General features: G+C 34.2%; 1 protein-coding gene across 1 annotated transcript in view; it reads right to left on the bottom strand.

The window, feature by feature from the left end:
• The window catches only part of LOC110037997 (mitochondrial substrate carrier family protein C), a 35,784-nt gene extending 25,438 nt beyond the window's left edge, over positions 1-10,346 (bottom strand). The window contains exons 1-2 of the mRNA XM_020742753.1: positions 9,129-10,346; positions 7,248-7,665 (exon numbers count right to left, since the gene is read on the bottom strand). Of these exons, the coding sequence (XP_020598412.1) occupies positions 7,248-7,665; positions 9,129-10,182 (1,472 nt within the window). The 5' untranslated portion in view covers positions 10,183-10,346. The remainder of the gene's footprint in view (positions 1-7,247; positions 7,666-9,128) is intronic.
• Between the last annotated feature and the right edge of the window lie 3,532 nt (positions 10,347-13,878).

Consider the following 13,878-nt stretch of genomic DNA (forward strand, 5'->3'; position numbering starts at 1 on the left):
ATAGAATATCAAGGAAGTCATAATCTTGGAGTAAATATAGATTTATAGGATTTTGACGGTAACAAGGATTCGAAAGAATACATCAAGTGGCTTCAAAAAATAGAATGGGTTTTCGCATACAAGAATATTCCACTAGACATAATAGTAAAGCTAGTCATCGTCAAGTAAATGAAGAGTGTATTGGTGTTGTGGGAAGATTTGAAGCACCGACGCCAGCATAAGGGAGAAGGTGAAATCACTACCTGAGATGAGTGATTTTGCAAGATATATTCTTGACTTAAACCATTTACGGTAGAAAGATCTCTCAGTAGAGAAGTAAATAAGTTTGAGGAGGTTATATTGAAGTGTGAGCAATTAGAGTTCGAGGGAAACACCATGGCTCGATATCTGAGGGGATTGAGATCATTTATTTACAGTGTGGTACAGTTGCAACTTTATTAGAGATTATAAGACGTCCAGACCCTAGCCATAAACGTAGAAAGATAACATAGCAATACAGGTCAACACCATCCTTCAAACAGATTTAAGTCATTAGATCGAGCAATAAGAGGACACCCAATAAAGCACCCAAGCCGACCCAGCTAGAGCAAGAACCTGTACAAAGTGGAGAAAGATAGAGACTGTCAATACTCCCAAATTAATCCCCTCAGATAAATGCTTCAACTGTCACGATTTTGGCCACAGTGTCTGATTGCCAAAATAAGAGAGTAGCCTCTTTCACTGAGCTGGGAGCACTTGAAAAAATGGAGTGACATAGGAGAGGATAACTTTAGAAACAAGTCCTAACTTTCAGTCGATGAGATAGAGATGCTAGTGATTTAAGCTGAGCCAATGAGAGAGACTCTAACTGGATTAAAATTAATTATTCTAGAAAATAGTGATTCTGAGGTAATGGCATTCATACAAAGTTTAAGGATATGATGCCCCGAAATATCTTTTTGCAAACACTGATAGAAGCCCACCAATACTAGCATTGGTTGTCCAAAAGGGCAGTGAGATCAAGGAGCTGATACCAGACACTGGACAACTCCTGAGTGGACTTTAGGATTTTTAGACATACAATTTACTTATAAAGTTTTCACTGCTGTGAGAGGTCCAACACGTCCTCGTTTTACATAGAGTTGAGGAGTCCTGAGCCATTTTTAGAAAACTACATGAAACAAATTGAGTGATGAGTTCTAGTTCATTTCAACATCGCACCGAGGGACAGATGGCCAAATAAGAGTGGCGAACAACAATTTTGAAAACTACCTCAGGTGTTTTGTGGGAAATAACAACTAACAGTAGAATCCAAGTCATTTTAGAGAAGAAATAGAAAATTCTCCTAGGCCAAGAGAATGATGCAAAGCGTCAGCCAGAGTCGCGAAATGCGAATTCCAGTGTATCTGCGGGATCGTGTAACACCAGCGCTTGCGGAAGGGGGGGGGGGGGGGGGGGGGGGTTAAAATTGACTAGAGTGACATTGGTTCCAATTAAGAATTTTCCTTTTTGACTTCTTTCTTATTCCTCCATTTTCTAATTAGTTTTTTTTTAGTAGAGAACTATTTATGTCATTATTTTCTATTTTCTAAGACTTTTGATTTGGTTTATGATATTTGGAGATTTTTTTCCTAATTACCTTTTTTGGAGTGTTGTATCCTTATATTTCTTTCAGAGTGGTCTATAACCTAATAAGATCGAGGTTGTGATCTCTCTTAGACGCTCGGAGGCCACTTTCATTGTCCAACTAGCAGCCAACTATTGTTCGCATCAATAAAACTTCTTTTATCAATTTTGATTTGCTGTCCCGCAGTTATCCACATCACAATTTCAAATGATGCCCCTCCTCGACATCTGTGTCACATTTTTTCATGGTTTTCCTTACTATTTCCACATACAACCGTTGAGCGATGTTTATCCCCCTCCAAATGCCACCAAACTCCTATATTTCATTATCTCGTTATTCCACAACCACTCCCTTGCTAAACCCCACTACTAAAGCACTATCTATATGAAGCACTTGAATCTATTATCGAAGGTCGAGATCTTCCATCGTTGGCAAAATAAGAGGATGTGATACCTTTGTGTGCCATCAAGCTAGTGGGTTGGTCAGTAGTGCTAGTAAGAAGCTTCTTCAACACCTTCAGGGGCTAGGTTCAGCCAACCTTTTAGAATAGGCACCAACATGGGCCATACTGTCTTGGTACTTCCTTGCAGGTTTCCAATCTATCAATTTTTCATGTAGTTTCTGGCACTTATCTTTTATGTGACCAAGTTTCTTACAATGTTCACATAATCAATGATTCTTCTTTGGCTTTCAATCAAGGAAGGAGTTGTGTGTACAAAGCTAAGTATTCAACGTCAGATGAGCCAACACTTCCTGTCGTCATGAACTTTTTCCTACTTTCTTCTAGCTAACTTCAGAAAAAGCTTCCCTAGTGGTATGAAAAGGATTCATCTCCATGATTCTTCCTCTGACCTCATCTAAATTCTCATTTAAACCAAGTAATAATTTTATCATCTTCTTCTCCAGAATAGTTTTATTCATCATAGCATCTTGAGGGCACTTCCATGGATATGTATCATGCATATGTAACTAAAATCAGTATCTTGAGAGTGTGTTGAAGTATTATGTAACATTCAACTGTTCTTGTTAATCTCAAACAATTTTGTAGTGTTTTGGTACTAGAATTTCTCACAAGTTGCTTCCCAAATCTCCGCGTTATCCTGTAAAGCAAAAAAAATTCTCCAACTTTTGTGGTCATAGAACTGATCAATCAAGACATTACCATATGATTGTGGAACTTGCATGAGCGATGGTAAAGATCAGTGAGCTCAGAAATTTAAGTATATTATGAGATGAGAAAATAAAATCCTTCGTAGTGCAGATTTCCCACACCAAAGAAATTCCAAGAGCTTAATGAATAAAGCATATATATATATATATATATATATATATATTACACCCATAAAACAAAGAGTGATTATTTGATATGTAATTTTAATATCTATGATAATTACACTTTCCAAGAAATATTATTAGACAATATCAACGTATCAATGTGTAACATCAAAAGCATCTTAGATTTATCATGTAAAAGAATGTATTTATAAATGAGAAAACAACTTATAGATTTAAATTTAGTAAATTAAAATGGAGAAGTACCTACAAAGAATATTATGTGTTAAAACAACAAAATAAAGACTAAAAGACGAGTTTAAATCATTTATGCATGAATCTAAGTTTTAGAAAAAAAAGCTCTAAGAATGTTAAATGAATGTTGGGCAAAACTAAGAAGGGTAAATTAACAAATGGTTATATTAAAAGAATGTTGAAGTGGCATTTATTAAAAATAAATGCAAAGGCTATATCATTTGGACATTTACAATAAATGCATAAAAACAAACCCGTAAAATGAGTAAAAAAAATTAGTGTTAAAAAATTAGGATAGAGAAATAGTGAACCTAATAAGAAGAATAAGCTGTTCAAAATAATTCGAAGAGAATGGGTCCTAGTTCTCAAACAATACTCAACAAGAGCAAAAAAAAAGATGAGAATTCATTAACAAAATCTCAAATATTTGAGATAAGGCTGATGATGATGAAGTATTGTAGATATCACTTGTATGATCAATTTAGTGAAATTTGGATAAAGATAGTGTAGTGTGTGAAGGTGTGCAAATATTTTCTAAGATTTCAAATTTTATTGGCAAAACATTATTTTTTAGAGATTATTTTATTACTCATATCTATTTTATTAAAAATTTTAAGCTATAATTACAATAAATGAGGCTTGCCACACAGCTTCAGAATTGCAAAAATATTTTACTTATCCACTTGTTAGGACTTCACATATTTGTTTAATAAATTTAAGGAAAAAAATGTATCCCACATTTAAAGCTTCTCAAATCGGGAGTATTATATTGGCTCAAATCTAATCTTATCGAAGAAAAAATAATTCATGATATTCTTTAAGAGATGAAATTGATGACTAAAATTTTATAGCTGCAACATGATTCAACATCTAATTTCTTTTATTTAAAACTAAATTTGAATTTGCCACAAAAACCCACCTTATGATAAACCATAATAAATATTAGAGTCAACATTAGATCCTACAAATACAAGTAAACCTAAAATTGAGTAGAAGTTAAAGTTCAAATCTAAAATTCAAAATGAAATTATATCATAACATCAACTAAAATTAGAATCAAAACGTATATCTAACTTTAAAACTGAATAGCTCATATGGGTTGATTATGGTGAACCAATTAAACAGTTTTATAAAATAACTCCCAATGAAAAACTATCATATGCTTACTATTCAATAAGGCATCAATTTTATTTTGGTTCTTGGTTTCTTTATATACAAATTCATTTAAAAAATTATCAAAAAAGCTAGATTGCACCAACATTTTCAATAGATTTATTCATAAAAGCTTCTTTTAATAAAATAACTCCCAATGAGTAGTCAATTGAAACTATCCTATGCTAACCAATCAAACGAACATCAAATTTGTTTTTGGTTTTTGATTTATTAATTTACAAATTCATAAAAAGAAAATATAAAGAATTAAAAAAAAACTTAGGCAACAAAGTTAAACTGCATCACATGCCCAACAGTTTATTCAAAATAAGTCTTTTAGAAAAAGCAAAACTATAAAAGTGCATCGGTTTGGTAGTATCCAAAGATACAAAATCCATCATGACTACTCGATTACTCTTCAAACTGTTTGGCTTATATTTCTTTAATCGTTCACACATGAAAAGCATCCTCTATTTGAATCAAACTTATCTACATAGTTTGCCACTTACCATATAAAAACTTAATGAAATATATTACATATAAATGTACTTCATAATTTTTCTCACTTTGAGTTGTTTATAGTATATCCATTAGCAAATCCAACATATATTACATCCCATTGCAAAACAGATTACTGTTATGCATGATTTCCATGAAGATAATTGATGGAGATTATTCTTAACTATAAAAAATATAAACCTACTAAAGGGTATAGGATTTTAAAAAGTGAGAAAACATGGTTTCAATTAGTAAATATTTCACTAACCAACAAGGATCCATTCTCAAGAAAAGGCAGAGGTAGTTCTAATGATTTCCCCCTACAACTGAAGATTGTGAACTTGTAGCAAATAGTTGGATGTTATGTTCGTGATCACCTCAGTTGGTCTTTGGTGTTTTGGCACTTCTAGGGATTCTTGATTGAAGGATTTGAAATATGTAAAACAAATAATCAATTATAAATAAAACACTGCTTTAGATATGTAAATACTTCTCATTTTGGCATTGTGGCCTTTATCAAGTACAGGACTTGAAATTTTAGGGGGGCCATCTTCTTTTTACAAACACAAGGCATTCTTCTCTTCAATTTTTCTCCCTCCTAATTTTTTTTTCCCTCCTATGATTTTTTGTTATTGGTTGAAAGAGCAATTCTACTATTCATATTTGTTAAAATTTGAAATTGCATGAAATTTCAATCATGCACATGGCTTTTGAGATACTTAATTTGCTAGCATACGGCCATTATAGATCTTCCTTCTCAATAGAATTTTATCAATTTTTTTAGTTTTCATTGTAAGTGGTACATGGTTATTTTGGGTTAATAGCTTGCAGCGTACAAATTTTGTGTTGCATCAACACTGCTTGTTAGATCCATATTAGAAGCCCTAGACTCTATGCACCTTACAGCAAAATGTTCTTCGGAACTTCCAGATTTATTCAATAAAATTTTAATATACTAAAATGCCCAAGGATGGCTAAAAAAAAAAATTATTATATAAATCTCTAAAACATATCAATTCAATCAATGATAAAACTCCTGATTCACAAGAACTTCCTAAATAGCAACATTTAAGAAGGACTCAATTTCAAAACTTGTACTCAAGAAATTAATATTCTCCATAATATGAATTGTGAACCTTAATCCATAAAGTTTAGAGAATCAACAATTGCAGCTGAAATTGTAATTTTTCCATATGTATTTTAAATAAAATTCTGATGTCACCAATCGAAAATAAAGACAAAATAATGTGTAAAATCATATTAGATCTCTACTCCCTAGAAATTAACCCCCATAGCGCATCCAACCCTTACCCAAAAAAAAAAAAAAAATCAAAATGCACTGATAACTAAACTAATGTGCAAATTCATATTCCTAGCACCACAATGAGACGATTATCTACTACCCCTCCCCCACTAATAAATTTAACAAAAAAGCTGAATAGTCTTCTGCAATTTGAATTATTTATTTCTTCTGTATGAAAAGATGCTTTTATTTCTTCTGAATTAGATGATCCGATTAGGAGAGTAGATGTTTTTAAATTCGACTTGTGTTAAGAAAAGCAGAGGTAGACCTAGGAAGACTTGGGCTTATTGTATTAAAAATGATCTTAATTTACTAGAACTAAATGAAAATATGATACTAAATAGGACGCAATGGAGAAAAAGGATTAATGTAGCCGACCCCACATAGTGGGATTAAGGCTTTGTTGTTGTTGTTGTTGTTCTGTATGAAAAGATGCGATTTCAAAAGCACTACAAAAAAAAATTATGGATGAACTTGTCAAACTTGGGTTGAAGGGTTTAGCATGGTCTATTTCTCATTAGCATACTCTTCTCCTGCCCCCATTCAATTAGTACTTATTCTCTACCATCACTGTATTTGATAAAAATAATTACTCATACAATGCATGATATTACCAAGAAAAATGTCAACAAAAACGAATTCTTGCTATCAAAGGATGAGCCATTATCCTTTCCCTATCTACCGAGGAAAAACTTATCTAACTATGATTCAGGGGGTTTGGAAGTCTCCATTTCTCCAATATCTCACTCTTCTCCTAACCATGTAAGATTCTTTCTTATTTTCCGCAATAACTGCGCGCAAAAATAAGTACCCATCCAATGAATGACATTTATAGGTATAATATTTGCCTAAAAAGAAGTTCTACCATCAAGGAACATGCATTTTCCTCCCTCCACAACCCCACTACATGCTACCTCACTCTCTCACACACAGTTCCCTCAATAGTGTTTACATGTCTATTGAATGAACAAAAACAAGGAGAATGAAGAAACTAAAGCTCCTAAACGATGTTTCAAAAAGATCAGAGCACTGCATCTAAAGCCATACCATACTAAGGCTATATGTATGTGTATTTTGTAATTAATCAGATGTACTAAGCAAACATAATGACATCTTTCATTCTCTATATATATAGCTTAACAGGAAAGTTCTTCCACTCACCGAGGGTCTTCCTCAAGTCTTTCTGAAGGAAGTAGCAGCATAAAATTACGAAAATGGCTGTAGGAAATAGATTCACCAGTATCTGCATTTAGATAACGCATCATAGCAATAGCATTAGCTTCATCATCTGGGAGTCCAGCACTTTTGAGTGATGTCAATATTTGATTTTTCTGAAGCGTTCCGGACTTGCTCAAACACAACGTTGTATAAGCTCGGAGAATTGTAGGCTCCTTCTGCTCCATGAAAGATAGAAATTGTTTCCACCCAATTGATTTTGAAAATAAGTTACTTCTAGTATGGCGCAAGAAATCCCTTGCATATCTCCTAGGCAATTTTCTTCTTCTCATTGCAATTTCGAGGTCTTCTAATGTTACTTGGCCATCACCATCCCTATCCAACTCCTCAAAAAGCCGCTTTCCTATATCACAATATAATTAAAAGGAATTGACAAAATCGTTCAAAGAAGGTCAATAAACTGCCTAAACATTCCAAAAAAGAAAAGCATTAAGAATATGGTATAAAAATATATAATAAGGAAATCATTAACATCTCAATACTCCCAAAAAAAGGATAAATGAGTTAGTTGCTAAAAAGAAAAATAAAACAAAATAAGCCCATGGAAGAAAACAGACAAAGAAAAAAAGATAGTAGGCATGGAATCTTCTAAATTTCCTATTATTATAAACTGTGATGCAGGATTATAAATAACATTTACCAAATAGAATAAAGACTTGAGCATCAGGTTCCAAGCGGAACATGAATGCAAAATTATGAAACAATGTGAGGTATTGTAGCTTGTTTTCATTACTTAATATTTCAAACTAATATCTTGGCGTCTAAATAATCAAGGTTTGGATAGAAATGAATGAAATTGGAATAGGAACAACTCAATGATGTCAAATGTGACTTTCACGTTTGAATGACCAATAGAAAATTCACAGCCAAATGGAAGGAAGGATGGACATTGATGAAAACAGGCACCTTGGATGAAAAATAATTAAGAGTGCTCCTCCAACATACTCATAATTATGTTCGAAGGCACCAATTAGAAAGTCTAATCTGAACAAATCTTGCCTAATGTATGAAGGAAACACAAATATGTCCTACTATTTCAACTACTTGAGGTGTAAACAACAAAATCTAACCTTATTAAAATTCACAAAAGAAGCCATTTTTATTTTTTAAGCAAATCTCTCACTATTCTGGCACTTATCTGCTGTGATCTTAAAAACATGTCCAAATATTCTCCTATTCACCAGGTTTAAATTAGAATTAAAGCATGCAAAAGTCACAATTTTTTTTGCCTTTAAGCCAACCAACAGAGGGGAATATGTTGAAAAATTGTTTTTCTTTTAGCTATAAAGCAAAATGACACAAAAAAATAAAAAGAAAGTCCATATTTTCAAGAGACATCAGTTTGTTTTGGAAAACGTAACAATCAATAATTAAGTTTTGATTTATTGTTATAAATCCGTACTCATAAATATATAAATTTAAATCCGCAAAAGTTCATGTAGTTCGACAATAGAATAAATTCTAACAAAGGTTATGAGTTATGTTTAAATCTCTGACACAGGACTGACGAATTTTATGTCTATATAAATACCTGCAGCGATTGTAATATTATGCAAGTACAAGGCTAATTAATTTAAGGTGCATATCAATTTTAGACAAAGATTTTCAGCAGCAATTTTAGGCGTGTGAAGTATTCCTGTAAGAAAAAATTACGAACAGACTGACGACTACTTTCCACCGCCCTATTTCCACTTGGGAGATTCAGCATGCACAATCAAGCATGTCGACTTCAAATTCATGCTCCACAGTGATGCTTAGCTGGATTAGATTTATTGATGGAAAAACAAACAGTGCAGTAAATTGTACCTTCAGCTTCGGTGTACCGAAAGAAGTCCTGCACTGAAAATAGTTTCTTCTTACTGGGATGTTCTTGAGAGGACTTTCCCAAGTGAGATACGAACTCAATGAGCTCTGTCAAAGAAACAGTTGAGAGTATAGAACGCAGGCGCTCAACATTGGACAAAGGAATGTTCAACAATTTGCTCGCAAGTTTCTGTGCAGGATTAAGCCCTGATTCGTCTTTACAAACAGCGTCCTCCTTGCCATAATCAGCTGCAGGGTCCTTGCCCTCATCATCAGCAGAACCAGCAGTTCCTACCGAACTCTCCGATGCCCCTCCCAACTTCGCAAAGCCCACATTTGAAAGAAAACCATTAACACTTGCCCTCCTCCTTTTGACAATGTCTGATATTGTCTTCATATGATCGATCATTGCAATAGCCGGAATGGCAACCGGATTTCTCGACTTATCCCGATCAAAAATCTCTTCAAGATTCTGGATTAAATTCTCAAACGCATAGCAGATCAACAGTCCCGATGGCAAATCGCAGTCCTGCGGGAGGCATAACTCTTTCCTTTTAACTTCCAAACAAAAAGGATTAGAGAAGAGCTCGCCATCCGCTTGATTGCATGATTTCCGAAAGCATTTCTTAACGCATTTAAGTGAGTTCGGAAAAACCTGCACGAAGTTGCTAACCAAGATAGACCATGCCCCAGCGAAGTTCAGGCAGTTTAAGCAAGATCCATCATTTTGTACTTTCACCCTTGCCCCTCTATTCTTCGCAGGAGGATTCGGGAAAAGAGCTCCAATGATAGACTTCATCGGTATCTTCCCCAAAAATAATCCTTTCTTCCTATCGTCACTAACTGCCGGAGACACCACAGCCGTTTCCTGGCAAGCCCTTTTCTTCGCCTGGCCATTAAATCTGCCAGTAAATCCACTCTCATTTACCATTTTTCTCGAATCCATCCAATGAGACTCGAGATCCTTGGCTGCGCGCGAAATCCCGCACTCGAGCGGAGAGACAGCGTCTCTCATCACGCGGAAGAGGTAATCCACTGGATCGGCACCGGAATCCATTGCCGGAGGTTAGATAGTCTGAGATAAGGCAATATAAAGGCAAGGAAGAAGAAATCGCATCACGAAATCGAGAATCGACCGAAGGGGCAACCTTGGAGAAGGGAAGCGGCGCTTGCAAGGGGCGGTACGTAGGCTCCCCGTGGATTGGGGATTGGGTCTTTCGCTCTGCGGTGGCGCTTTTGCGACTTAAGAGTATTTAACCAAATTCAAAATTAAATAGATTATGTTTGATTTTAAGGAAATATATTTTAAGTTTTATTTTAGATCGAAATATTCTTATTATGCTTAAAATGACTGGCTTTGCACATGTCCAATTTTGACTTTTTGGGGTTTAATATTTCTTTGCTCGAGGTGATAAGAAGATAAAGTTTAGGAAAATTTATCCACGAATCAATTCTTATGTACTTAAAAGGCACATTTATGTATTTTAGGATTGTGGCAGCATGAATCTCGAGGCAAAACATGTGTAAATGACAAATGAGGTGGACCCGCAGTCAAATTATATCAAGATCAGTCAACAATCTAATTTACTTTATCCAGAAGGAAGATCAATGCCAAAGTCGTGGAGAGCATCTCAGAACTCTGTTAGGTCATTCGTCTAGTTGATGGGCCGACCGAGATGGTGACTGAATAAAGGACAACCACGAAAATAGCTGAATAAAAGATACTCGAATGAAGAACGATCTACCACTAAGTGAACAAAGAAAACAAACTAGAGTATAAGGGGTAGTTGATGCACCTTAAAATTACATAATTTAAACATACATTTAATGCTCATTTTTTGTACATTTTTTATGATATTGCGCTTTAATGAAAGATATTTTGCATGTTTTGGTTTCATGTACAAGAAAAGAATTTTTTAAAAAAATGGAAAAAAAATGGTGCAATTTGGAGTCAAATCCAGTAAGGAAGAAAATTTTGATCTGACTCATTTTGTTGGAGCAAAATTAGAGCTGAAACGGAGTGAAACGAGGCAAATTGGAGCCTCCCCAACATTTGAATTGGCATCATAGCGCTAGTCACATTAAAAAATAGCTGACATAGTGCCAATAACTGTTTCAAACAGTTATGGCTCGATTTGGGGAGTTATTAAGCACCATTTGGCACTTAGGAAGGCACCTTTTGGCTTTTCAAACTCTTAGAACTTCCAAGAATGTCTAGAGTTTGTAGATAGGAGTAGGAATGTAGATTTATGTCTTTTCTCTAGAGATTGGTGAGGGATTTTGAGAGATATATGAAAGGAATTGTAGGAACTTTTTGTGTATCAACAGAAGACTTTGTTAGAGGAATTTTCATCTTTCTTTCAGGGGAAAAAATTAAGTATTGTGTTTTTCATTATATTATAATTATTGTAAACATTTTCTAGTGAATTTTCTTTGATTTAAACAAAGTTTTATGTTGTGTTTTCTCCATTCTTAGTGAGTAATTGTGATGTGATTCGATTGGTTTGAAATTTTCTTTTATTCCAAATTTGTGATGGTATTTTCATCGGTTCTTAAATTACTTTGCAAATTGATCACTTGTGACATTAAAATCTGTTATAAAACATAATGACTCCGGAGGGCTGTGACTTCACCTAATTTGTTCCAACTTATGTAAATGCTCAGAAGGGGTAAAGAATATGTATGCTCATATTTGTCACAATACATCATTTAAACCTTTAAACATTTTGATCCTACATTGATTATACGTTGATTTTGATCTCATTGCAAGGAGACATTGATTTTAATTATATAAGAACTTTTCAAAATTTATCTAGTCTCCTTAGATTTGGTTTTTAGTTAATTTAGTTAACTTTAATTTATAGTAAATTAGAAAATTTAGGAAAACCAAACTTTTTTAAAATTAAAAACTAAAACATGATACTAGTAGACTAGAATTAGCCTAAGGAATTTCTTACCTCGCTTCTCTGTGGAATTGATACTAGGGTTTTTAAAAAAAAACTTTATATTACTTGAAACGATATGTATACTTGTGTAGTACCCAAGTGTGTAAACTCTTAATAAAAAATTCTAAATTTTATAACATATCAATTTTGCACACTAACCACTAAATATAAAATAGGTCAAGTTTTTGTGATTTTTTTGGAAGCTAAATTACAGTGTAATTGCGAGTCGAATCAATAGTCATAAACAAACCAGACAAGAACCTCATATTACCTCCCACATCGTTCGACCTGTCACTTTCAAATGAATAAATGTGGGCCAACGAGTGAAATAATATTTTTGTCTGCCAACAAATTATTTATCAACATATTTAAATGTATTGTATAAATGACTTTAGTACTCCCAAGTTTCTTTGTATAGGGAGGGGGCAAAAAGGTAATTATGTATTCAAGGTGACTCTTATACCTATAAATAGGAGAACAGTTCATGAATAAAAACTCTAGAAAGTCTTATTTTTATTGTTTATCTCTTCTTTTACTCATTCTCCTCTTCCTTGCACGCTCTATTCCTTGGGTGTGATTTCCAGACAATTCTAGATTCGACTTCTTAAAAAGTGTGGTGAGCATGGAATCAACAGTAAATCAACCGTTCAAGAGGCACAGAGCTAAGCATTAGATGTAGCTAACATAAGGAAGATTGTGTAGCAGCAAGTAATAGAAATAAAGGAACATTGATGCTAAAAATGAGAGGACATGTGATAGGAACTTCTCAAGCCACCAAGGGCTTGATTGCTAGGATGGGCCAACGAACAACGATAAACAAGATGGGACTGATACCCAACAATAAAAAATCCCAACCAATTGAAGAAAATGGTGACGATTTTCATTACCAGGATAGCATTGAATCGGCCCAGCTGGAAAACACCTCTCCGTACGAACCTCAACCCTCTGAAATGTTGAAAATGCCTTCTCTCGGCAAATTACTAAAGCTGAACCCCAGGAAAATTCAAAACCCCCAAACCTGATTAATATAAGGGTTACACCAACTCAACAAATAATGTAGCCGCTTTCGAGTCAGCCGTAAGAATATTGAAAATCACTAATGCATTCAAGTGCTGCTTATTCCTTACAACACAGAGCGAGTTAGTCGTCTAGTGGTTCAATGTCCTTTAGATGAAAGTCGTCCCCTGTCTCGTCTAATTCAATAGGTTATTTGTGGTCCATTTTGTGAAAGTGGAAAGCGGTAGAAGAAGTCCCAAGCTCTCCTACATATCAAACAAAAGAAGGGAGATACTCTTTGTTCATTCATCATAAGGTTCCAGTGGAAAATGCTATAGATTCAGAACCTAGACCCCCTTATCGCACAAACCGCCCGATGCAGGGAGTAAAAAGCAAGCGTTTCAAGTATGCTCTAGGACTATGTAAGCCAGATTGCTTGGAGAGAAGTTTAAGATAAGTATTTGTACTTATATTTAAGATTTGTCTTGTAAACTTGATTTATATATATATGATGTTTTGTTTTGTTATCCCCATGATTTTTTAGTAGTTTTTTTTTTCTTTCACCTTACAATAAGAAGTAATGATTTGTTGGATTAGAATGTTTTAAAGGTTTCTTTTATCCAAACAATTTGTGATGGTATTTTCACTGGTTCTTCATTTACTTTACAAACTAGTCATTTGTGATGTTAAACCCCATTATAAAATAAAATAACCTGGGAGGGCTATGATTTCACCAACTAGTGAGTACCACACTAAATCTTAAAGGATGGGGATGTCAAATCTAGGAGGAGCAAATAGATAGGGAGATAAGT

This window comes from Phalaenopsis equestris, unplaced genomic scaffold, assembly GCF_001263595.1.
Source record: "Phalaenopsis equestris unplaced genomic scaffold, ASM126359v1 Scaffold228818, whole genome shotgun sequence".
NCBI classification, from domain to species: Eukaryota; Viridiplantae; Streptophyta; class Magnoliopsida; order Asparagales; family Orchidaceae; genus Phalaenopsis; species Phalaenopsis equestris.